Here is a 27746-nt window from a genome sequence, read left to right on the forward strand (position 1 = left end):
AACCAATGTCATAAAACAGCATGTGTGTTACTGTTACATGAGAAACTATCTGTTCTGTAAGCCTTCACCTGAAGTACAATAAAATATTAAAAAAAAAAAAGAATAATAAGCATGGATAGTAGATAAGTTTATGAGAAAAGACAGTATTATAGTCTTGCTTTGCATTTTAGTTAAATGTTTACATTAAAAGGAGTATGTATTTTTTTCAGTGTTTGTTTTATTGTTGTGCTTTAAGTGAAAGTTTACAATTCAAGTTAGTCTCTCATAGACAAAATTTTTACATACATTGTTTTGTGACCCTGGTTGCTCTCCCTAGACTGTGACAGCACACTCCTCCTTTCCACCCCTGATTTCCTGTGTCTATTCAACCAGCTCCTGACCCTCTTTGCCTTCTCATCTCGCCTCTGGACAGGAGCTGCCCATTTAGTGTCATGTATCTACTTGAGCTAAGAAGCACACTCTTCATGAGTATCATTTTATGCCCCATAGTCCAGTCTAATCTTTGCCTGATGAGTTGGTCTCAGGAATGGTTTTAGTTTTGGGCTAACAGAGAGTCCAGGGGCAATGTCTTTCGGGGTCCCTCCAGTCTCAATCAAACCATTAAGTCTGGTCTTTTTACTAGATTTTGAGTTCTGCATCCCACTTTTCTCTTGCTCCATCAGGGACTGTCTCTTGTGTTCCCTGTCAGGGTGGTCGTTAGTGGTAGCCGGGCACCATCTAGTTCTTCTGGTCTCAGGATGATGAAGTCTCTGGTTTATGTGGCCCTTTCTGTCTCTTGTGCTAGTATTTTCCTTGTGTCTTTGGTGTTCTTCATTTTCCTTTACTCCAGGTGGGTTGGGACCAGTTGATGCATCTTAGATGGCCACTCACTAGCTTTTAAGACCCCAGACACCACTCACCAAAGTGGGATGCAGAACATTTTCTTAATAAACTTTGTTATGCCAGTTGACCTAGATGTCCCCTGAAAGCATGGTCCCCAGACCCCCGCTCCTGCTACTGTGTTCCTCGAAGTGTTTGGATTGTATTCAGGAAACTTCTTAGCTTTGGTTTAGTCCAGTTGTGCTGACTGCCCCTGTAGTGTGTGCTATCCTTCCCTTCACCTAAGATAATTCTTGTCTACTTTCTAGTTAGTGAATACACCTCTCCCTCCCTCCCCACCCTGGTAACCATCAAACAATGTTGTCTTCTGTGTTTAAACCTTTTCTTGAGTTCTTACAGTAGTGGTCTTATACAATATTTGTCCTAAAAGGAGTATATTTAGGTGTTCCATATTTAATACATTTTTTAATTATATAAAGTAATATAGTTTTTGTTAAAGTTATCAGCAGCATCCTTTTATATTAACTTCCCAAACAAATGTTTATTAATAATTTGCTATGCGTTAGGCACCGTGCTCAACTTTTTACAAACATTTTCTCTTTTAATTCTCATCATAGTCATTTGAGATAAGTGTTTCTGTCCTCATTTTATGGATGCACAAAGTTGCCGAGTCAGACATCTAACCTAGTTCTGACTCCAAAGTTGATGACAAACAAGAGGTAGAGTTAGTAAGGTCCCGTATCTAGAATTAATTAGCTGTTATCTTGAGTAAGACACTTAACTTTCTGGGCCTTAGTTTATTAAAATGAAACAAAGTAAACAACACATACTTACATACATTTTCAATAGAACTTTCATTTCTGATGTTCTAATTTTGCTTTAATTAAGTCCCATAGTTTAAGGCAACATCTTCAAGTAAGCAAGGGAAAATCTTTGAAAGAAGTACTTGGGTAAAAAAACAAACAGTTGCCATTAAGTTGACCCACACTTATTGCAATCCCATGTGTGTCAGAGTAGAACTGTGCTCCATAGGGTTTTCAATGGCTGATTTTTTTTCAGAAGTTGATTGCCAGGCCTTTCTTTCAAGGGATGTCTGGGTGGACTCGAACTTCCAACCTTTTGATTAGCAGCCAAGCACATTAACCATTTGCACCACCCATGGATGCCACCTGTGTAAATAGAAGTTGTAGTAAATGTAAAAAAGGCAGGAAAATATCCTGAAATATCTAATATAAAAATTTTTTATTTTATTTTACTTTAGGTGAAGTTTTACAGAACACATAGTTTCTCATTAAACAGTTAGTACACATATTGTTTTATGACATTGATTAAGAACCCCCAACATGTCAACACCTTCCCTTCTCGACCTTTGAGGACTTTTTTTGTTTTCTTTTTTTGTGAGAATGTACATAGCCAAAGATACACCATTTCAAAAATTTCTACATGCTTTCCTGTCCCCTTCTGCCTTCTAGTTCTTGTCCCTGGACTGTGCCTCATTAGTCCCGTTTTGTTTTACGGGGCTGTCCAATCCCCGGCTGAACGGTGAACCTCGGGAGTGACTTCACCACTGAGCTAAAACGGTGTCCGGTGGCTGTACTCTCGGGGTTTCTCCAGTCTGTCAGGCCAGTAAATCTGGTCTTTTTTTGTGTGTGTTAGAATTTTGTTCTACATCCTTCTCTAGCTCTGTCCAGGACCCTCTGTTGTGATCCCAGTCAGAGCAGTCAGTGGTGGTAGCCAGGCACTGTCTAGCTGTACTGGACTCAGTCTGGTGGAGGCCTTGGTAGCTGTGCTCCATTAGTCCTCCAGACTAATCTTTTCCTTCTATCCTGTTCTCTTCATTCTCCCTTGCTCCCGAAGGGGTAAGACCAGTGGAGTATTTTAGACGGCTCCTCACAGGCTTTAAAGACCCCAGATGCTATTCACCAAGGTAGAATGTAGAACATTGTCTTTATATTAAACTGTGTTATGCCTATTGAGCTAGATCCCGAGACCATGGTCCCCACAGCCCTCTGCCCAGCCCTTCAGTCCCTCAGGGAGTTTGGATGTGTCTACGGAGCTTCCATGACCTTGCCTTGTACAACTTGTGCTGGCTTCCCCAGTATTGTGTACTGTCTTACCCTTCACCAAAGTTACCGCTTATCTATTGCCTGTTTAGTATTTCCCCCCACCTCTCCCATCCCTCGTAACCAAGAAAGATTGTTAATTTTTGTGTGTAAACTTTTTCATGAGTTTTTACAATAGAGGTCTCATACAATATTTGTCCTTTTGTGATGATTGACTTTTCACTCAGCATAATGTCCTCCAGTTTCATCCATGTTATGAGATGCTTCACAGATTCATCATTGTTCTTTATCGTTGCATAATACTCCACTGTGTGTATGTACCATAGTTTGTTTATCCACTTGTATGTTGATGGGCATATAGGTTGTTTCCATCTTTTGCTATTGTGAACAGTGCTGCAGTGAACATGGGTGTGCATGTGTCTATTTGTGTGACGGCTCTTATTCTCTAGGATATATTCCTAGGAGTGGGAAATATCTAATATTGCTGTCAACCTAGCAGATTTGTTTCTAGAGAGAACATAAATATAGACAGATTGTTATAAAAAGAATGTCTATAAAGATGCCTGTTGCTATGCATGCTAAAAAAAAACTGCACTGAAGTTGTCATTTATATAGAAAGATGAAACTTCCTTTGGCAGAAATATATTATTCTTACAGAGTTGCCTGTACTACTAATCAGTTTTTTGTTGTTAAATAAGGAGACTGTGAGTAACTTGTCATGGACTCACAGTTGAGTTCTGACATTATTGCTTAATATAAGTACCTCATTTTCCCTGTCTGGAAATTGAGTATAGTGCAAAGGAGAGTGTATTCATAGGCACACTTAGAAAGTATAGTGTTCTCTGCAAATGCAAGGAGGCATCTTATTGATTCCTTCATTTTGCCTTCACACATGATTTCTATATCTGAATAGGATTTAGAGCTTTTAATTTAATAGGGAAGCCCATTAAGTATTCTCTGCATTCTGTGGTGTGTATAATGCATTGTTGTTGATCAATATTTTATATTTTCCTTATTTTAAAAAATTTATTCTCTCTAGGGTCAGTCTCAGCCTTTCTAAGAGCTTAGGTCGATGCTTTTGAGATAATATTTTTTTTGGTTGGCATCAAGTTGAAATCAAAGCTTTACAAAGTACCTTATATCCTAAACAGACTTATTAATGAATGAATTAGCTAATTAACAAAGTACAAATGAGGATATAGTTGTAGGTTTACATAGGCCATTTGGGTTGTTCGTGGTGAAATGGATAAGAGCTGGGCTGCTAACCAAAACGTCAGCAGTTCAAATCCACCAGCCACTCCTTGGAAATCCTCTGGGGCCGTTCTCCTCTGTTCTGTAGGGTCGCTATGAGTCAGAATCGACTCAGCACATAACAGCAACAAAAACAACCAGTTGCCATTGTGTCGACTTCCATTCATGGTGACCCCATGCGTGTCAGAGTAGAACTGTGCCCCACAGGATTTTCAGTGGCTGATTTTTCAGAAGTAGATCTCCAGGCCTTTCTTCTGAGGTGCCTCTAGGCTTTCATTAGCAGCTGAGTGCAGTAACCATTTGCACCACCCAGATGACTAGAAAATTGTGAGTTGTTATAGCCATTGATCAAGATAGGAAAAAAGCCATATTTCTTGTTTTCTCAAAGCGGTGCTTTTTATCTTTGGAGAATCTTTATTGCAGAATCTTTTAAAATTCTTCCCCATCTTGATAACAGTAATTACCATTTATTAACTACTTGCTGTATACCATAATTGCTAATTTTAACAGCAATCCTGCAAAGTAGGCTTTTTTTAAATTTCTGCTTTACATAGATAATGTCTGACTTCAATGTCAATGTTCTTTTTTTAATCTCCTACATTCTTCTTGTCCAACTTTACCCATATTTGAGTCATATGTTATCACTCTTAAGAGGATTTAGTCATTGAATTTGGAGTCTCTGGGTGGTGCATGTGGTTAACACACTCAGCTGCTAACCGAAAGGTTGGAGGTTCGAGTCTATCCAGAGGCTCCTTAGAAGAAAGGTCTGGCAATCTACTTCAAAAATATCAGCCATTGGCTGTGGGGACCATGGTCTCAGGGAATATCTAGCTCAATTGGCATAACACAGTTTATAAAGACAATGTTCCGCATTCTACCTTGGTGAGTAGCATCTGGGGTCGTTAAAGCCTGTGAGGAGCCATCTAAGATATTCCACTGGTCTCACCTGTTCGGGTGCAAGGGAGAATGAAGAGAACAGGATAGAAGGAAAAGATTAGTCCAGAGGACTAATGGAGCACAGCTACCAAGGCCTCCACCAGACTGAGTCCAGTATAGCTAGATGGTGCCTGGCTACCACCACAGACTGCTCTGACCGGGATCACAACAGAGGGCCCTGAACAGAGCTGGAAAAGGTTGTAGAACAAAATTCTAACTCACAAAAAAGAAGACCAGATTTACTGGCCTGACAGACTGGAGAAACCCTGAGAGTATGGCCCCCAGACACCCTTTTAGCTCATTGGTGAAGTCACTCCCGAGGTTCACCATTCAGCCAGAGATTGGACAGCCTCATAAAACAAAACAGAACTAATGAGGCACAGCAGTCCAGGGACAAGGACTAGTAGGCAGGAGGGGACAAGAAAGCTGGTAATAGGGAACCTAAGGTTGAGAAGGGACAGTGCTGACGTGTCGTGGGGTTGTTAACCATTGTCATAGGGCAATATGTGTACTAACTGTAAAACAAAAACAAACAAAAAAACCCAGCTATTGGAAACCCTATGGAGCCCAGTTCTACTAACACACATGAGGTTGCCATGAGTCAGAATCAACTCAATGACAGCTGGTTTATTCACTGAATTTAAGTGGATGCCTAATTATTGATTTCATTTTGTCTTTGGTATGCTGGCTTTTCCTACTGTTGGATGTATAACTTAAAGTGATAATGATTAATTATGTGTTTTACATTGGAAATGAAGAATAATCTTCTAGTCTTATCTTTTTTGAAGCTTAATTGAGTTCAAATATGTGTTTTGTCACTTTGCAAATGATCAGTGTAACCAAAAGATTATGACTTAAAAGAACAGTTATTAAATAGTTCCTTTTGATGGAAGTATATTTAATTCATATATAGCATATAATATACAAAATAACTATTTTATTTTTAATTAAGAGTTTCAGATGCTACAAGGAAAGCCAGAAAAACCTTATATTTAAATCCAGTACGTGAGGAAATTTTTTTAATGCAACAATGTCCCGGGTTTTTCAACCTCTGAAGCTTACAGTATATTTTGACTTCACTCAGTTTGTGTAGATTGGGCCTGGCTTTGAAAAAGTCTAAAGTGGTGAATTCTTTATTAGTTTTAATTCTCAGTAGGTTAGACTATATATTTAGTTTTTTTTTTTAATTAGTTTTAAGACAGATATCATTTATACTCTTAAGCACGGTAGAACCAACATTCAAAGTCAAAATAAAAAATTTATCAAGAAATACAAAAAGATGACCGCATTTCTAAGACTTTCTGGAAATAATTTATGTGTTAGTTTTGTAGATGACATCTGCCTTTTATTCTGTTAGACACCATGGCGTTAAAAACAAAAAACCCCAGAACTTTAGACTTAAACAGACTTGAAATTCCAAACTGCCCTTTATCTCTTTTTGCATGTTCTTAGAGCCACTTAACCTTTCCTACCTGCATTTCATCACCTGCAATGGGTAAAAGTAGAGAATTTAAACCAGTGACTGTGGGAGAAACTAAAACATTTTGCAAAGAACTACCCCTCAAAGAAGAAAAGTGAGACATTAGGTGGTTTAATGGGTACATTAAAGAAACAGATTATTTTATACTGTTTAAACTGCCCCAGAGCTTAGTGAAAGAAACAGTGCTTTACTGTATTATTTAAGCTGTAATTTAAGTAAAACTAGACAGAGATGACAAAAATATAAGACTACAATGCATTGTTACTAGACAATATAGATGCAGAAACCTTATGAAATAGTCACACACCCACAAATCCATCAGTATGTTAAAAGAAAGATGCACTCTGACCGAGTAGGTTTTGTGCATGGGATGCAAAGACAGTTTAATATTAGGAAATCAATTAATTCATATTAAGAGATGAAAGGAGAAAAACAATGTGATCATTTCAGTAGATGCTGAAAGGGAAAAAAACAGGTTTGATTTGTAAGATTTTTAAACTTCTGAACTGTACAACAAGCCAAAATAATTTAAAACTTTTTTTTTTAGAAAATTTACATCCAGTAAAATTGGCTTTTCTTTCTCTTTCTGTTTTGGTGTATAATTCTGTTAGCTTTAACACATGTATAGATTCATATAACCATCACCACAGTCAGGATACAGGATATTACTCTAAAACACTCCCGTGTGGCCCCTTGGTAGTCAAACCTTCCACCCATCTGTAACCCCCTGGCAGCTTCTGATCTGTTCTCCATCAGTATAATTTTACCATTTCCAGAATGTCATATAAAATTATGTAACCTTTTGAGACTGGCTTTTTTCATCAGCATATAATGCCTTTGAAATTCTTGTTGTACATATCTATAGTTCCTTCCTTTTTTTCTTTTCTTTTTTTCTGAGTAACATTCCATTATATGAATGTACTGCAGTTTGTTTATCCATTCAACTGTTCAAGGTCGTTTAGGTTATTTCCAGTTTTGGCTGGTGATTATGAATAAAACTATAAATAATCCGTGTACAGGTTTTTCTGTGCATGTGAAGTTTCATTTCTAGAGTAAATACCTATGAGTGAGATTGATGTACCATTTTGCATCCAACCAACAATGTATGGGTGTTCCAGTTGCTTTGTGTCTTTGGTATTATCAGGAAGTGTTGATTTTAGTATTATCATTTTTATTTTTGTTTAACTTAATGTATTTTGATAGATGTATGGCAGTCTCTTGTGATTTTAATTCTAATTTTCCTAATAGCTAAAGGTGTTGAACATCTGTTATTTTGTAGAATCACTCAATTTGGGTTTGTCTTATGTTTGCTTGTGATTAGATTGAGGTTGTGTTTTTTGGCAAGAATGCTGCAGAAGTGATTTTGTGCCCTTCTTAGTGCGTCATATCAGGAGGTACAAAATGTCAGTACATCTTAATTCTGGCGATATTAGCTTTGATCACTTTGTTAAGGTGGTGTCTGCCAGATTTTTTCAATATAAAGCTGCTATTTTTTTCCTTTGAATTAAGTATTGTGTGGGGAGTTAACTTTGATACTGTTGTTGAGTGCCATGGAGTCGATTGCAACTCATTACAAATCTCTATTTCTCATTGTACTTTCACCCACTAATGTTAACATCTATTCTTGTCTGCAACAGTTATTACTGCTGTGGTGTTCATTTAAAAGTGATTTCCTTTTTCTACCTTTCCTTCTACATTTATTAGTTGAAATTATACTGAAAGGAAGAGCTGTCCCTTCTCCCCCATGTATGTGTGTATGTGTGTATTTATATAATTTTAAACTCATGGATATTTGGTTTAGCCTAAGAGTTATATTTCATTATTGTCATTTGTTTTGTAGCTCTAATTGTCCCAGATATGGCCGTTGTGAGCTTCTTCAAGTTCACTTTTGTGTCCTTTCAATATATCCTCATAATTCTTCAAGCACTTTCTTGCTTTCTAGCCCCACAAAATGTTCATGGCTTGTGTTTTCCCTGTCCTAGCCCTGGATTTAACCATTTCTCCAAGGAATCTAATCCCTTTATTGATATTTAGAAACCAAGATTTGGGTAGTAGGTGTGCTCATACTCACATATACATGCCACATATCTATATTTTATATCTGTCCATCTGTACATATATTAAAAACCATGAGTTATCCTGACACTCTAATTCAGTCCAATATAACAGAATTCATTCTAGCCTTCACTCATTCTTTATATAGCTCCTCTCTCTGACAGTGAGAAAACCACATCTCATTATCCATAATGTATTTACTTATTTGCTCAATTCTGGTATGCATATAAAGTACCTTCAGAATAGCTAACACATACGCTTAGGGAAATCAGCTTATGAACTACAGCACAGTATTTGTGTACAGTTCTTTAGTCTGACAATATACAATCAAAATGCTATTTTCCAATGTTACTTAAGTTTTATCTTTTCTTCATCTCTTTTAGTGATTCATTTGTAATACAGTTAAGTTCATTTGTTACTGTTTTTCTATTTTGGATTCTGCCACATCTTGGTTGATTTTAGTTATTTATCTGGTTTTTGGGTATGTGAAACATGACAATGGTTCTGAGAGTAAGAGAAGTGTTACTCCTTTAGTATCCCTTCCCCCGCTCTCTGATCTCGCCTCTCCCTTGCCTATTCTTTTCAGCCCATTCCCACCCACCCCGTGTAGATAACCAATCTGCTTTAGTTTCTGACTTGTGTTTTCTGTATTTTGTTTTGTACACATGAGCAGATACAGTATATTTTCTCATATCGTCTGCATTCTTACATGATGGATAGAGTACTGTAGATACTCCAATGCTCTGCCTTTTACATTTACCAATATAGCCTATAAATCACTCTTTATCAGTTCAGAAAGATCTTCCTCAAGCTTTTTTACAGTTGCACAGGACTTCATTGTGTGAATGTACCATAGTTTATTTAACCACTCTTATATATGAGCATTTAGGTTGTTTGTAATATTTTTCTCTTACAGATAGTGAATAACCTTGTGCATATGTATTTTCATATTGTTGTTGGAGAATATTCAGGGTAAATTTCTAGAAGTAAGATTACTGGGTCAAAAGATAAATGCACATGTAGTTTTGTTAGGAATTGTCAAATTCCCCTGCAGAAAAGGTATTCCAGTTTGCATTCCCACTAGCAGTGTATAAAAGTGCCTGTTTCTCTAGAGCCATGTCAAAAGAATGTGTTGATGTACGTTTAATGTTTGCCAATCTGCTAGGTGAGAGATGGTATCTCAGTATTGTTTTAATTTACATTTCTCTAACTATGAATGAAGGAGCCCTGGTTGCACGGTGGTTAAGTGCTCGGCTGCTAACAGAAAGGTTGGTGGTTCGAACCCACCTAGTGGTTGTGTGGGAGAAAGACCTAGTGGTCTGTTTCCATAAAGATTACAGCCAAGAAAACCCTATGGGGCAGTTCTACTCGGTCACATGGGGTTGCAATGGGTCAGAATCAACTTGACAGCACCCAACAACAGCAATAATTATGAATGACATGGAGCATTTTTCTTATGTTAAGGACCATTTTTATATCTTTATTTTATAAATTGTTGACTTGTGTCTTTTTTCTATTTTTCCTCTTCTTTTTGGTCCTTTGTCCCCAATTTTTAAGGTTTCTCTATATATTAGGGACATCAGCCCAGTATCTATAGATATTGCAAATATTTTCTGTCATTTTGTTCGCTGTTTGATTTTGTTTATGATATATTTGGGCATGCAAAGTTTTTGTAATTTTTATGTGCTCAGATTTATCAGTCTTATTGCCTCTAGATTTGGGGTCATAGTTAGAAGGACTTTTCCCACACTGAGGGTAAAGAATTCCCCATGTTTATAGTTTCATTTGTTATGCTTAGATCCCTGATCCATTTGAATTTTATTCTTGAGTATGGTTAGAGGTATGGGTCTAATTTTGTCTTTTTTCAAATGGCTACTCAGTTGTCCCAGCAACACCTTTTTTAAAAAGTCCATCTTTAGAGATAAATGAAGTAGAATCGAAAGTCTAGGTATAAACCCTTACATTTATAGTCAGATGTTTTTATTTTTATTTTTATTGTGCTTTTGGTGAAAGTTTACAGTTCAAGTTAATTCCTCATACAAAAATTTATACACGTATTGTTATGTGACACTAGTTGCAATCCCTATAATGTGACAGCATACTCCCCTTTTCCACCCCTGGTTTGCCATGTCCATTTAACTAGCTCCTATCCCTTTCTGCCTTCTCATCCTGCCTCTGGACAGGAGCCACCCATTTAGTCTCATGTATCTGCTTGAACTGAGAAGCACACTCTTCACGAGTATTGTTTTATGTTTTATAGTCCGGTCCAATCTTGTCTGAAGAGTTGGCTTCAGGAATGTTTTAGTTCTGGATTAACAGAGAGTCCAGGGCCATGTCCTCAGGGATTTCTCCAGTCTCAGTCAGACCGTTAAGTCTGGTCTTTTTATGTGAATTTCAGTTCTGCACCCCACTTTTCTCCTGCTCTGTCAGAGATTCTCTGTTGTGCTCCCTGTCAGGGTGGTCATTGGTGGTTGCCAGGCACCATCTAGTTCTTCTGGTCTCAGGCTGATGGAGTCTCTGATTTATGTGGCCCTTTTTTCTCCTGGGCTAATATTTTCCTTGTGTGTTTGGTGTTCTTCATTCTCCTTTGCTCCAGGTGGGTTGGGACCAATTGATGCATCTTAGATGGCTGCTCGCAAGCTTTTAAAACCCCAGACACCAATATAGTCAGTTGATTTTTGACAAAGATGCTAAGACATTTCAATGAGAATGAATAGTCTTTCCAATAAATGATGTTGTAAAGTAAATATCCAAATGCTAAAAAGTGAAGATGGACCTTCTTCCTCATACCCGCTATAAAAATTAACTCAAATGCATCATATATCTCAATGTAAGAGCTAAAACTATAAAACTCTTAGCTGTCAGTACTCTGTTTTATTAACCCTATAATGGGAATTGTTTAAACAGAAAAATTTTAAATGAAATTTTATGTATTAAGATTTTGTGGCTTGCTAGTATTGCTACAAAGTATAACAAAGTGCTAATTTTTAAGGCCTAGAGTGGACTTGAAATTGGAATGTATTTTAGTTCTAGGTAGGAAAATTAACATAAACCAAAGATGTTTGGGCAGAATGGAAAGCAAAAAATGTTTTTCTGCAAACACTTCTTCTAGACTATTATTCTTCACCTTCATGTCTACCCACCCAGACCTTTTCCTTGAGCAAGTCAATACTTTCTTGGCACCAGTTTCTTTTGGAGCAGTGTTTAAATCTTCCTTATTGATAGCTGAGTTTTTTTGTCTTGTAGTTTTCTAATGGCTGTTATGTACATTAAAAGCACTCATTAACCATTAAAACCCGTTAGCTACCTATTTGCTAAGATTTGAATTGAAAATTAAGTTAGGGGTGTTTTTTATGGAGGCTTAAATATTGAAAGCCTACTCATGATCTAGAGGTTTTAGAAAATTTGTATTGAGCATCATTGTTTCTGTCATTTCCTGCATGGTTGGTTTGTTTTAAGTAGACTGCTGCTTTGGTTCATCTTTTTCTTTCTCTCGCTTTTCCACAGTTTGTTTTTCTGTGCAGTGATTTGGGAGGGGAAGTTGCCACCCTTCACTTCTTCTTCACTAGACACAAGTTTCAAGTTTTATTATTGCAGTGAAGAGACTTTATTTGTGTGTGTGCGCGCATGCTCGCACGCGCGCATGCACATATTTTAAGAAAGTGAACCATGGAGGTAGTGACTTTAAAGCTGAAGGAATGTTTCAGAAAGTATCCGGAGAGTAGGTGCTCTAAAATAGCATTTTCCTTTAGCAAGAATATGTACAAAAGTTCTGTGTCAAACTTCACGTTTGTGAGATGATCCTTGTTCCTAGAGTTATCATTTTATTACTGCTAGAAGACTAATGTGAGTTAAATTAACTTTACATTCTCTTCCAGGTCATTTAAAATAGCTCTTTCTGCTGTTGGTAGATGTTCACTTCTCAGAACAGACTTAGCTAAAGTGTGAGCTTTCCTCATTTATTCTGTCAGTGATGTCACTTTGAGCTCTGAAAATGCATCTTTTCTAGACATGAGCGTTAATCTCTACTGTATTTTGGCAGTCATCCTGGTTTGTTTAATGCAAAACTTTCCATCTGATTCATTTCATCCTAAAAGAAATGTATGAAGATATTTTAAAAATCACTTGGCATAATGAAGGTCTAATAAATTTTTGCATTTTTAACAGTATAGTTGTGCTGTTGTTAGGTGCCATCAAATCAGTTCTGACTCATAGCGACCCTGTGTACAACAGAATGAAACACTGCCCGGTCCTGCGCCATCCTCACAATCGCTGTTATCCTTGAGCCCGTTGTTGCAGCCACTGTGTCAGTCCATCTTGTTGAGAGTCTTCCTTTTTTTTTGCTGACCCTCTACTTTACCAGCATGATGTCCTTTTCAGGGACTGATCCCTCTTGATAACATGTCCAAAGTGTGTGAGATGTAGTCTCGCCATCCTTACTTCTAAGGAGCATTCTGATTGTACTTCTTCCAAGACAGATTTTTTCATTCTTTTGGCAGTCCATGGTATATTCGATATTCTTTGCCAATACCATAATTCAAAGGCGTCAGTTCTTCTTTGGTCTTCCTTATACATTGTCCAGCTTTCACATGCATATGAGGCAGTTGGGTTTGGTTCAGGCACACCTTAGTCCTCAAAGTGACATCTTTGCTTTTTAACGCTTGAAAGAGGTCTTTTGCAGCAGATTTGCCCAATGCAGTGCGTCTTTTGACTTCTTGAGTGTTGCTTCCATGGGTGTTGATTATGAAGCTGAGTAGAATGAGATCCTTGACAACTTGAATCTTTCCTCCATTTATCATGATGTTGCTTATTGGTCCAGTTGTGAGGGTTTTTGTTTTCTTTATGTTGAAGTGTAATCCATACTGAAGGCTGTAGTCTTCGATCTGCAACAGTAAGTGCTTCAAGTCCTCTTCACCTCCAGTAAGCATCGTTGTGTCATCTGCATAATGTAGGTTGTTAATGAGCCTTCCTCCAATCCTGATGCCCCATTCTTCTTCATATAGTCCAGCTTCTCGGATCATTTGCTCAGCATACAGACTGAATAAGTATGGTGAAAGGATATGACCCTGACACACACCTTTCCTGACTTTAAACCATGCAGTATCCCCTTGTTCTGTTCAAACGACTGCCTCTTGGTCTAAGTACAGGTTCCTCATGAGCATAATTAAGTGCTCTGGGATTCTCATTCTTCAAAACATTATCCATAATTGGTTATGATCCACACGGTCGAATGCCTTTGCATTGTTAGTAAAACACAGGTAAACATCTTGTATTCTCTGCTTTCAGCCAGGATCCATCTGACATCATCCGTGATATCACTGGTTCCAGGTCCTCTTCTGAATCCAGCTTGAGTTCCTAGTAGTTCCTTGTCTATGTACTGCTGTAGCCACTTTTGAATGATCTTCGGCAAAATTTTACTTGTGTGTATATTAATGATATTGTTCGATAATTTCTGCATTCTGTTGGATCACCTTTCTTTTTTTTTGTTTTATTTTTTTATTGTTGTGATTAAATGAAGTTTACATTTCGAGTTAGTCTCCTATACAAAATTTTTATACAAACATTGTTATGAGACCCTAATTGCTCACCCCATTCTGCGACAGCACACTCCTCCCTTCCGCCCCTGATTCCCCATGACCATTCAACCAGCTCCTAACTCTCTCTGCCTTCCCATCGCACCTCTGAACAGAAGCTGCCCCTTTGGTCTCTTGTATCTACTTGACTAAGAGGCACACTCTTCACGATTATCACTTTATGTTCCGCAGTCCAGTCCAATCTCCGTCTGAAGAGTTGGCCTCGGAAATTGTTCTAGTTCTGGGCTGATAGAGAGTCCAGGGGCCTGCTTTCCGGGGCACCTCCAGTCTCAGTCAGACCATTAAGTCTGGTCTTCTTACTAGAATTTGAGTTCTGCACCCCACCTTTCTCCTGCTCCATCTGGGACTGTCTATTGTGTTCCCTGTCAGGGTGGTCATTGGTGGTAGCCGGGCACCATCTAGTTCTTCTGGTCTCAGGCTGATGAAGTCTCTGGTTTATGTGGCTCATTCTGTCTCTTGGACTAATACTTTCCTTGTGTCTTTGGTGTTCTTCGTTCTTCTTTACTCCAAGTGGTTGGGAAGATCACCTTTCTTTGGCATAGGCATAAATATGGATCTCTTCCAGTCAGTTGGCCAGGTAGCTGTCTTCCAAATTTCTTGGCATAGATGAGTGAGCACTTCAGTGCTGCATCCGTTTGTTGAAACGTGTCAGTTGATATTCCATCAATTCCTGGAGCCATGTTTTTTACCAATGCCTTCGGTGCAGCTTGAACTTCTTCCTTCAGTACCATCAGTTCTTGATCATATGCTGCCTTCTGAAATGGTTGAACATCGACCAGTTATTTTTGGTACAGTGACTCTGTGTATTCCTTCCATTTTCTTTTGATGCTTCTTGGGTCGTTTAATATTTTCCCCATAGAATCCTTCACTATTGCAACTCGAGACTTGAATTTTTTCTTCAGTTCTTTCAGGTTGAGAAATGCTGAGTATGTTCTTCCCTTTTGGTTTTCTATCTCCAGGTCTTTGCACATGTCATTATAATACTTTACTTTTTCTTCTTGAGTCACCCTTTGAAATTTTCTGTTCAGCTCTTTTACTTTTGCTTTAGCTATTCGACGTTCAAGAGCAAGTTTCAGAGTCTCTTCTGACATCCGTTTTGGTCTTTTCTTTCTTTCCTGACTTTTTAGTGACCTCTTGTTTTCTGCATGTATGATGTCCTTGATGTCATTCAACAACTTGTCTGGTCTTCAGTCATTAGTGTTCAGTGTGTCAAATCTGTTCTTGAGATGGTCTCTCAATTCTAGTGGGATATACTCAAGGTCATACCTTGGCTCTCATGGACTTGTTCTAATTTTCTTCAGTTTCAGCTTGAACTTGCATATGAGCAATTGATGGTCTGTTCAGCAGTCAGCCCCTGGCCTTGTTCTGACTGATGATATTGAGCTTTTCCATCGTCTCTTTCCACCAATGTAGTTGATTTGATTCCTGTGTATTCCATCTGGCGAGGTCCACGTGTATAGTTGCTGTTTATGTTGTTGAAAAAATGTATTTGCAATGAAGAAGTCATTGGTCTTGCAAAATGCTATCATGCGATCTCTAGCATCGTTTTATCACCAGGGCCATGTTTTCCAACTACTAATCCTTCTTTGTTTTCAACCTTCGCATTCGAATCACCAGTAATTATCAATGCATCCTGATTGCATGTTTGATCAGTTTCAGACCACAGAAGTTGATGTAAATTTTCAGTTTCTTCATCTTTGGCCTTAGTTTTTGGTGCATAAATGTGAATAATAGTTGTATTAACTGGTCTTCCTTGTAGGCGTATGGATATTGTCGTATCACTGACAGTGTTGTACTTCAGAATAGATCTTTAAATGTTCTTTTTGATGATGAATGCAATGCCATTCCTCTTCAAGTTATCATTTCTCGCATAGTAGACCATATGATTGCCCGATACAAAATGGCCACTACCAATCCATTTCAGCTCACTAATGCCTAGGATATCAATATTTATGCGTTCCATTTCATTTTTGACGATTTCCAAAGATCCCAGGTTCATACTTTGTGCATTCCACGTTCTGATTATTAATGGATGTTTGCAGATGTTTCTTTCGTTTTGAGTTGCACCACATCAGCAAATGAAGGTTCCGAAAGCTTTACTCCATCCACATCATTAAGGTCAACTCTACTTTGAGGAGACAGCTCTTCCCCAGTTGTCTTTTGAGTGCCTTCCAACCTGAGGTGCTCATCTTCCAGCACTGTATCAGACAGTGTTCCACTCTATTCATAAAGTTTTCACTGGCTGTTTCTTTTCAGAATAGACCGCCAGGTCCTTCTTCCTAGTCTGTCTTGTTTGGAAGCTCAGCTGAAACCTGTACTCTGCTGGTATCATGAATACCAGTGACATAGCTTCCAGCATCACAGCAACATGCAAGCCCCCACAGTACGACAAACGGACAGACGTGTGGGATAGTTATGCAGTAAATATTATATTTCTAATAGCTTATCTCATTCCTCAGCTAATTTTATATATGTGTTATCCTCTAGTGAGAAAATGACAAAGTCATCTAAAACAATGTATTCAGCCAAAATCATTTATGAAGAATTCTTATCTTTTTCTCACCCTAAGTAAACCAGATCTTCCTTGAAGCCTTTCCTGAACTCTTTCCACTGCCCAGCGTAATGTAGTCTTTCCCTTCTTCAGATCCTTGTTATGTTCTTACTGTTTTTTCCTGCCTTGTCTCATGATTATTTGAGTAGTTTGTTTTTTTAAAGCTCCACTACCTCAAACATCTATAACATGTTTGTGGACAGAGCTTGTGTCTTTCTCATCTTTGTGCCTTTTTCAGTGTCTTCACAATGTCTTGCTCCATAAATAGCTAATGATTTGAATAAATAATGGCAACAGGAAATTTTAGCTTATGTGAAATTTGCTTAAACTGATGAGACTAATGTAGGATGTTAGTCTCATTAATAACCATTCAGGATCTCCTTTTTCCTCCAAAAAGAACAAAATACCTTTACATTTTGTTTTTCTGAAATGAACTCTTAAAACCAGAAAAGATCTAGAAATAAGTACCACCCCTGACCTGCATCTCCCAGAGAAGAGTCTTAAAGAGAATAAGGTTATAAAACTAGAACCCCAATTTTTTTTTCTATCTACTCTAGAGTAATTGAACAATAATACTTGTTATTGCTGATAGTAATAACTTAAAATGCATTATTTGGTAATGGGGATACCGGGAAGCCTAAGGCATACTTCACATGCTTTTTTCTGCTGTCATTTATTCTCCTAGTATATAGGGTGTCTCTTTTCTGTGTGCCTTCTCTAATACACATCAAGCCTAGATCCTACTAACCTCTCTTACACTAACTGCAAATGTACTACTTCTTCCACTGACCCTAACCACCAGAGCTAGGACGTATCTCAGAAGTTAAAGGACACAGTCTTCCAGACGGCCAAATCTGCCCAAGACTTCAGATACCAGCCAGAAGCTTAGGGGTTCCCAGACCCTCCCTCACTTCTGATCTGCTGGCTACAAAATCAGTGTTTCCCACCCCCTCAGGATACCAGAATTCATCACCCTCTCAGCTACTGATATCTTTCACCAACCAGGAAACTCATTGAGCTTCAGTGTCCAGAACTTTTATGTTGTTCCATTACTTAGATAGGCAGGATTGATTAAATCATTGTCCATATGGTTGGGTTCAACCTTCAGCCCCTCTCTGCTGAGGTTCGCCTCTACCCAACAGGAGTCACCTCACTAGCATAAACCCTCAGGTGTGGTCTGAAGCCCTCGTGGATAACAGAGACTCCTATCAAAGGAGAAATTCCAAGGATTTAGAGATTACCTCTTAGGAGGCATGGACAAAGGCCAAATTTTTTGGTAAAGTTAATTGTATACCCTATACCTAGACTTAATAGGAGCCCTGGTGGCTCGATGATTAAGCACTCGGCTGCTGAGAGGTTGGCAGTTTGAAGAAAGACCTGGCTACCTGCTTCTGTAAAGATTACAGCCAAGAAAACCCTATGGGGCAGTTCTACTCTGTCACATGGGGTCTCTATGAGTTGGAATCAACTTGACAGCACCCAGCAACAACAACAACACCTAGATTCATGGCAACTGTTGCTCTTGTAGATAACACATATTTTAGGAGTGTGACCCCTGGTGATGCAGTGGTTAAGTGCTCGAACAGTTGGCAGTTCAAACCCACCAGCTGCTCCATGGGAGAAAGATGTGGCAGGCTACCTCTGTAAAGATTACAGCCTTGGAAACCCTATGGGGGAAGTTCTGCTCTGTTCTGTAGCATTGCTATGAGTGGCAGTTGACTAGATGGCAATGGGTTTGGTTTTTGGTTTTAGTATTGTATGTAACACACACCCTTTGTAAAGAAGCATTGCAAATATAGGTGAGATAAGTGCACTTGTTACATTTGCAGTACTGCCTGGTGTGTATTTGACAAATTGATCTAGGTTGTAGCTTTAGTGAAATAGGATAAGTACATCCATCTGTGTTGTGAAATACTGAGGTAATTATCTCTTTATACCTTAGTTGAATTAGGCATACTGTAATTTTTAGTATGGAATTTGGCATCTTTTTTACCACTATAATTTATTCAGAATTTCAGTGGCCATTTTTTGTTGTTGTTTTCAAAAAAAGTAAATAGGATGGCAGAATGATGTGTAATATTGTTTTTCAATAATGTGTAATGGTGAAACACTTGTGAAGTATTTTTGAGATTAAAGAGAACTTTGCTACTGTTGCAATTAAAAATTATCTTTCCAGTAATGTGATGGATAATTTATCCAAGTAATCTTAATTCTTATTATCAGCCAATAGAGATCAAAACCCTGGATGGAAGAATCTTCCCAGTTAGCTCTAGTGGAGCTCAGTCAGAATGAATTGGAAAAGTATAGAAATATGGCTCCAAGTTGAGAAAATTTTAACTGGTTTTTTTTTTTTAGGTTTTTGTTTATGAAAAAGTGTGGGTGCAATAATGAATATTATATCTTACCTAAACATATTATTTTATATCTAAAACAAATCTAAATGAAAAGAGTATGTCCTTTTTTATAAGGAAGAAAAAAAATGGAAGCAGCAGGGCTGAGAATATGGCTGGAAAAAATTAAATACAGCTTTATAGTCTGATAGTCTTCAGAACAACAGTGATGAACTCTTGAAAAATAGACAAATATGATCAAACTCATTTAGTATAAGGAATATATAAATTAAATTAGATGACATTTATTATGCATTATATGGGTGTAAATGAAAAAGATGGATATTAGCAAATACAGGGAAAGGAATACTCTCAAATATTGCTAGTGGGAGTGTAAATTGGGATGTCAGTATTGAAGGGCAGTTAGGCAGTATCTATCAAAATTAAGAATGTACATATTACTTTTAACCTAGTAATTACTAGACATCTATCCCACAAATAATACATGAATAAAAATGCATAAAAATAAACGCACAGGAAAAAAGTCTCTGTAGCCATGTTTGTAATGGCAAAGTATGGAAACAACCTAACTGTCTTAACTGGAGAGCAGTTAAATTGTGGAGCAGTTATAGAATTAAATACAGTGGTTAAAAAAAAAGGTAGATCTGTATATCCCTTCATGGAATGATTTCAAGTTGTATTATTAAGCTTAAAAATACTGCAAATGTATATGTTATGACCTCATTATATAAAACAAAACATAATGTAAAGCATCCCAAATGCTAAATATATGAGTATTACATACCAAACCTGTTGCTATCGAGTTGATTCCAACTCATAACGACTCTATAGGACAGAGTAGAACTGCCCCATAGGGTTTTCAAGAAGCAGCTGGTGAGTTCAAACTGCCAGCCTTTTGGTTAGCAGCCATACACTTAACCACTGTGCCACCAGGGCCCCTGAGTATTACATATGTATATGTAATATTATTGTTATGTAAATTTATAGACAAATTTTCTGGAAAGATGCGTACCAAAATGTTTTCTGAGGTTACTTGTAGGGAGGGTTGTAGAATCCAGGTGTGTGATAAAGAAGACATAGTCTGTTTATAAACTTCTGTAGTACTACATTCTCAATAAAAACACATTCCTATATTATTTGTACAATTAAAACAATTAAAAATGTAAAAACATAAATAGTCTTGTTTTCATACAAAAGTCTGTATCATGTTCAGCAAATCAGCATTCTCATCCTTGTCCCTTCTTCAGACCTTTCATTTATTGCCTTCCCCTAGTCTGATTCCAACAGGGCAGTTAGAAACATGAGTGCCGTTCCCCAGGTACGATGACTCTGTCCATATGAATCAGTGGGAAATTACCTCTGGCATCTCTTCCAGAGATAGAAGTTCGAATGAAATGGTAAGGCAAAAGGGATAGGATGTCACCATGGTCCAAGGCCTGGCTTTTCAACCTTGAATGTCCCCAAACTAGATCTTATCAGTGCTGTGAAATTGATAGGGTTCAGAGAAGCTACTTTAGGCTGACTACTATCAAGAGAGACTACAATTATAAATCAGATTGACAATTCATTAATTTACCATGAGACCTAGAGCTACCATAAGAATTAAGTATTTCCATCTTCTGATCAACCTAGTCTCTCTTTGAAGGCAATCTGTAGGAAGCCAAGTTATAATAAGTTTGTTTAGTGAGCATGGAAATAGAATAAAGGGGAGTTAACTTTATAATTCAGACACTTAATGGCTTTTGGCTCTAATGGCCTGTTGAATCCAATTCTATGATTAATATGTAGGTGCAACTGAGATGAATAGGTTGAGTCCTTGGACCAGGGTACCCTGGACAGTGCTTATTTTATAATTTAATTCTCAGAGACCAACCTTATTTCCAGATTCAGAAGGTACACTGAACCATCATCTGCATATACTAGCTATGACAGACACTGTATTAGGCTCTGGAGATACAGATATAGAGGAGACTTGGCCTTGTTTTCCCAAGCACTTAGTTCATGTACGCTAACATTTTGGAACGTTGAAGTTTTATTTAAGCAAGTTCTAAGTTTTGTTGATGGCCAAATTTGGGTGGATCTTGGAAACGTATCTTGGCCTCAGAGCTAGCAGATGTTGCTTTCAACAGTAGTGTTGGGTAACAGTTGTTAACAGTATAGCAGTGATTTATTTAGGCAGTGCCCGCATTGCAAGAGCCAATCAGTCCTTCTTTAAACGTGCATTTGTCAAAGGTCAAAAAGACAAGGGCGTAAGTCACACAGAAAGAGGCTAACAGATATCATAAGTCAAGATAAGGATAAAGCCTGAAATACTAATAGTTTGGTAAGTTGATCAGGATATACTAATGATCAGAGTATTGGGATATGAATTTGATTTAAGTAAGGCTTATCTTAGGGAGCCCTGGTGGTGCAGTGGTTAAAGCACCTGGCTGCTAACCAAAGGGTCAGTGGTTCGAACCCACCAGCTGCTCCATGGGAGAAAGACATGACTGCTTCCATGAAGATTTACAGCATTGGAAACCCTATTCGGCAGTTCTACTCTCTCCTGTAGGGTAACGATGAGTCAGAATCAAGTCAACAGCAGTGGGTTTGGTTAGGCCGTCTCACCAGGGAGTCTTGCCATGATAGAAGCTGATTACTGAAACATTATTGGGTCTGAGCCCACAGGTAGGACTGGCAAATGACAGTTCTTGGATGAGGAGAATGCAACATCAACCTTATGTGTCTGCCTTTATTTTTCTTTATATGAAAAAGCTTAAATAAAATCGTCCCCAGAGGAACATTAAATTTTATTTGCATCATCCAGATTTTCTTCATAAATTAAAAAAAGCACATGCATAGATATTTTTTGTAATCTTCAGTTGGCATACACATTTTACCTTGTATTCTGTCTTTTAAGTGTAAATGAAAATGCTTGTCTGGAATAGTATATGTTTGCTAGCTTTTTCAATTAAATAATATATGGAGAAAAAAATCTCCGTTTCTTATCTCATCCATGTCCCACCCCCACCAGCATCACCACTAATAGTTTTTTTGTGTGTCCTTCCAGAATTATTTTATATGCGTATACAAATATGCATCCTTATTTCCCTTCTTTTTACGCAAAAGATAACATACTGTATATGTTATTGCACACCTTTTTTTAGATAACATTATGTCTTAGAACTCTTTTTGTATCAGTATATAAGAGAGCTTTTTTATTCCTTTCTTATAACTAAATGGTAATGCGCTGTATGGATTTATAATACTTAAACCAGTCCCTTCTTGGACCTTGGGGTGGTTTTTTAGTTTTTGCTGTTATAAACTATGATGTAACAAATAACTCTGTGTGTGTGTGTGTAATTTCATTGATGGGCAGGTACACCAGTAGGATGCATTCTCAGTGGTGGAATTGCTGGGTCAGTATATGCAGTTTATGCGTGTAATTTTGATGAATATTACCAAATTGTCCTCCATGAATCGTACCAGTTTTCACATTCATCAGCAGTGTAATTTCTACAGCATTGCCAACAAGTGTGTTTTCAAACTTTGTAATTATTGCCAATAGGTGAAAAACAGTATTTCATTATAGTATGATTTGCAGGATGAAATTGTTAAAATATTGCAGAAAAACAATACTTGGAGCTTGATAATCTTACTATAATAGATATTGAAATACAGCAATGATACACTGTTACAGGTTAAAAAAAGTTTTGTTCTAGCTGTTTCTTGTTGGATAATGCTTTTCTTTGGTTACAAAATTATCTTTTACTTGCCTCCCTTGACATTTCTTGGTTAGAAATATTCATCTTTTTTTCTTTTTCAGTTTACATCAAAGCTATTTGATAGAGGCATAGATTTTTTTGGTCAAGGAAGAAAAATTCACTACTTTGATTTAATTTAACCCATGTCATAAATATGGATGTTATTCTTAATTACTGCATAACTGCTGCCAATTGGCCTACTCAGTTTTCCAAACCCAGTGGAAAAGCTGATCTCCTTAAATCTGTTTAAATGGTCTCTCATCAAAAATTAACGCTTTCAATTAGTATCACTATTTCTTTACTACAAAGCTAAGAATTAAATTATAAGAGTCTCTTCTTTTTTATTTTTCTATTTATTTGGCATCTTTGAAAATTGCAGTAGAGAAGATGAATAGATTTATCCTTTGATGTATACTTCAGGGACTGAGATTAAAACCAGTGGTAAAATGAGATTTAGATTATAATATTTGAATTACAATATCAAAATGTAAGTCAAATGTTAGTAAAACTCAGAACTTCCAAAGTTTGAAATTCCCTAGAGCAGAAATGAATTCTCAAAACTAATAGCTCTTAAATATATGATCTTAGTCCCTCCTCCCAAGTGAAATAGGTTAAGTTTTGCCATGTTTAATGGGACACCAGTGATATGAGAGCATTAAAGAGATGAAAAGAACCCTAAAGCTCATTTAGGTAATTCTGTCATTTTGCCAGTTAGTGAACTTTCCCCCAAAGAGGGGCGATGAGCTTTCTTTTGTCTACACAGCTGGTTAGTACCAGAGTTGAGATGAGATCGTGAGTCATTGGGTTCCATTTCAGTTTTTACCATATCACTTAGTTTTTGTTTTTAAAACTTTTGCTTTTCTGTTTTCCATATCTCTTATGCAGTTAGATATTAATGTCTATTAGATACTGATATCAGATGTTTTGTTTCTCTTTGGAATTTTTTTGTTTGGTTCTTCTTTATTGGTTTCTGCAGTTATTATCCTAATCTAGGACCTCATCACCTGCTGTCTAGGTTTTTCACTTCCCTTCTCTGTGCCTTTGGCTTTGTAGTTTATTCCCTACACTGCTGGGAAATAGACTGATATTCTTTAGACAGTGTTTCATCAGGTTGTTTTCCTATTTAAGAACTTCACTGGCCTCCTATTGTGTATATGATCAAGTAAAAATTCAAAGGATCTTCTCAAATGACCATGTCTTACCCATTTGATCATATGTCCAGTTGTTCTCTAGATCTTTTTAGATGTCCTAAGCTTATGTCCCAGCCTTACACACCTTTTGCCTGTTCCAACTTTTGAATTACTTATGCTGCTTTTCACACTGAAAACTTTCAATGCCCTTTTCTTTCTGTTGTTAGTGATGAATAATCTTTTCTCCATGTATGTGTGTTTTAGTTGTGCTTTTTTTTTTGCTGTAGCCAAAATCAGTGCTATGTATGTGAATGTAAGTGTGGGTTTGGAAAATGTTAATTTAAAAATGAATCAGAAAAAAAAAATCAAAAATTGACAGAAAAAGTATAATGGGACAGTTTCTTTGGTGCTAGACTTTGCTCATCTAGAATATATGTTTCAGATATAAAACAAAATTCTAATGAAACAAATTAAAACAAAAAATTAAAGGAATAGGTGAAGTTTACCCTGTGATGATTCACAGTATCACCTAGCCTATCCTGTTGGTGATTCTGTGGCACACAGTGGCCAGTAGTGCATGTTGCACTCAGTGGCACTCAACCCGTATGCAACACTTCTGCGTGCAGTTTCCTAATGAGGTCCATATTGTGATCTCTCTTCTTGAATGGCTTCCTCTCGCACCCTAATGGACACCTTCCCAGCAGGTGCCACTGGGCTGGCACTTCCCTTTAGACGGCTTCCTCCAGCATCACAGAGGACAGCTGTCCAGCAAGCTCTGCTGGACAAGTTTGGCTGTGCTCTCCACAAACCCGAGAGCTCAGCACTGATAGGGGTAACCCTCTTACAGATTCGTTCCTTTCTAGGTGCTCTGCATTAGCTGTAGAAGTAGTGACTGCTCCCTGTATCTGCTGTCTACCTGTTAGTAGTTACTCGCCTGTTGTAGTTAATAATTCTTTGCATTAAACTTTCCCTGTTCAGATTACCATGTGGTTTCTGTCTCCTGGTTGGTCCTTGATGTATTGGGTTTCAAATTATACCTCCTTCATGTGATTGTCATGAAGATTAAATGAGATGATAATACATTCAAAGTGTTTAGAATAGTGTCTGCCATAGAGTAAATACTTAATCATCATCATCATAATCACTGCTGCCACCACTAGCTAGGAGTAACATTTCTACTTTTTGTCCACAGGATGTTTCGTCTGAACTCACTTTCTGCGTTGGCAGAACTGGCTTTGGGCTCTCGGTGGTACCATGGAGGGTCACAGCCCACCCATATCAGGAGACGGCTAATGTTGGCGGCTTTCCTGGGAGCATCTGCAGTAACTGCGAGTACTGGTCTCTTGTGGAAGAGGTGAGTGTTACCTGAATATCTTGTTCTTAACATGTACTTTTATTCTTCTGTTTGCCTCTGTTATCAGAAAGGAGTTGACTTCTGGCTTAACGGTATATCAGAATTTCACGTCCAAATGATTTGGCATTGATAATATTTGTCTGTGAAATAAGATGTTTAAAAGGATTCAGCTGTCATGCTAAGGCAATAAATAGGAAACATCTGCTTCAAAGTCTGCCTCTCTCCTCTGCTGAACATTTTTAATGATGGTGTAGGGATGGCAATAGTAGCTTTAGAAAATGAGTGCTTTCTGAGACTTCATAATTTGGTAACCATATGGAATTAACTGTTGTTGTTAGTTGCTGTTCAGTCAGTTCTGACCCCATGTGTACAAAGTAGGATTTTCATGGCCGTGACCTTTTCAGAAGCAGATCGCCAGGCCTGCCTTCCGAGGCACCTTTGGCTGTGTGGGTTTGAATCGCCATTTTTTCAGTTAGTAGCCTAATACTTAACCATTTGCACCACCCAGGGACTCCTGTATGAAATTAACTAATGAACCTTAATATTCTTGTCATCTCACAGTTTTCTTTTTAGTTATTGAAACTTTACTAGAGCAAAGAGAAAAAGTGATGATCCATAGTCTTCTCTTTCTTCAAATGTATAGATACTGTTTTCTGACTTTGCCACTCCTTGTTTTTTGTCTTTTACCTGGTTTACCCTGTCCTAAAGTTGCTGTCATTATATTTGATTGTCTCAAGAATACTTTTTTCTTTGTTTTTAATCAATTTTATTTGAAGAAATAATTTATATAAAACAAAATGTACCCATTTTAAGTATACAGTTCAATGAGTTTTAATGCATATATGTGATTGTGTAACCCCATTGCCATCGAGTTGATTCTGACTCATAGCAGCCTTATAGGACAGAGTAGAACTGCTCCATAGAGCTTCCTAGGCTGTAAATCTTTACGGACGCAGACTGCCACATCTTCCCCCCACGGAGTGGCTAGTAGGTTTGATCTGCTGACCCTTTCAGTTAGCAGCTGAGCGCTTAACCACTGTGCCAGCAGTGCTCGTTGTTTCATTCAGCATAATGTTTTTGAGATTTATATGTATCAGAAGCTTGTGTCATTTTTATAATTGGATAGTATTTTTTTTTTTTTAGGAATATATCACAATTTGTTTACCCATTTCCCAGTTGAAGGACGTTTGGTTGTTTCCAGTTTCTGGCTATGACTAATAAAAATGCTTTGAAATTCATATGTAAGTCTTCATTTCTTGTATATGACCAATGTAATTGATTGTTCATATGCTAAGTATATGTTTAATTTTATACAAAATTGCCAGTTTTCCAAAGCGTTTGTACTGTTACATACTCCTACCAGCAATGCTCGAGACTTTAACTTGCTCACTAGCCCTTGGTATTGTCGGTGTTTTTGATTTTAGCGTTCTAGTGAGTGTGTTATGGCATCTCCTGGTTTAATTTGTATTTCCTTGCTGACTAATGATGCTGAGCATCTTTTCCTGTGCTTATTGGCCATTTTCGTGTCCTCTTTTGTGAAGTGTGTATTCAGATTCCCCATATTAAAAAAAAAAAAGAGTTGCTTCTCATTGAGCTGTAAGAGTTCTTCATGTATTTTGGATGTAAGTTCTTTGTCAAATATATATTGATTATGAATATTTTCTCTCAGTCAGTGGTTTGCCTTTTCATTTCCTTAACAGTGTCTTTCAAAAAGCAGAAGTTTTTAATTTTAATGAAGTCCAGTTTATCGATTTTTTTCTTATATGGTTAGTGCTTTTCATTTCTTGTCTAGGAAATCTTTGCATATCCCAAGATGTAAAGATTTTCTCTTGTGTTTTCTTTTATAAGTTTTATACTTGTAGCTTTTATGTCTGGAATCAATTTTCAGTTAATTTTTATGGTGGTTGTATCCAATATGGATATCCAGTTATTTCAGCATCATTTGTGGAAAGACTAGCCATTTACCACTGACTTATGCTAGTGCTTTGGTCGAAAATTAGTTGACAGTATACGTATGGGTTTATTTCTGGGCTGTTTGTTCTGGTGCTTTAATCTATGTGTCTCTTCTTAAGCCAGTGCAGCATATCTTGATTACTATGACTGTATAGTAAGTCTTAAAAACATGTCATTTAAGTCTTCAAAGTGTATTGCTCTTTTTCAAGATTTTTAAAATTTAGATCCTTCTGTATCCACATAAATTTTATAATCAGCTTGTCGTTTTCTACAGAGTAGTCTCCTGGGACTTTGAATGGGAATGTGTTAAATCAGTAGATTAATTTGAGAAAAATCATCATCTTAACAATATTGAGTCTTTTTTTTTTTAATATTTTATTGTACTTCAGGTGAAGGCTTACAGAACAGATAGTTTCTCATGTAACAGTAACACATATGCTGTTTTATGACATTGGTTAACAACCCC

General features: G+C 37.4%; 1 protein-coding gene across 4 annotated transcripts in view; it reads left to right on the top strand.

Moving 5' to 3' along the window:
* MICU1 (mitochondrial calcium uptake 1) overlaps positions 1 to 27746 on the top strand; it is a 302123-nt gene that overhangs the window by 29224 nt on the left and 245153 nt on the right. For 3 of the 4 annotated variants that reach the window (XM_004383247.3, XM_023737695.1, XM_023737697.1), the window contains exon 2: positions 25166 to 25327. In XM_004383247.3, the coding sequence (XP_004383304.1) occupies positions 25167 to 25327 (161 nt within the window). In that variant the 5' untranslated portion in view covers position 25166. Of the gene's footprint in view, positions 1 to 25165; positions 25328 to 26514; positions 26569 to 27746 lie in introns of those variants that run through there. The other variant, XM_023737696.1, reaches the window with a different exon arrangement.

Source organism: Trichechus manatus, unplaced genomic scaffold, assembly GCF_000243295.1.
Source record: "Trichechus manatus latirostris isolate Lorelei unplaced genomic scaffold, TriManLat1.0 scaffold00106, whole genome shotgun sequence".
In the NCBI taxonomy this organism is placed as follows: Eukaryota; Metazoa; Chordata; class Mammalia; order Sirenia; family Trichechidae; genus Trichechus; species Trichechus manatus.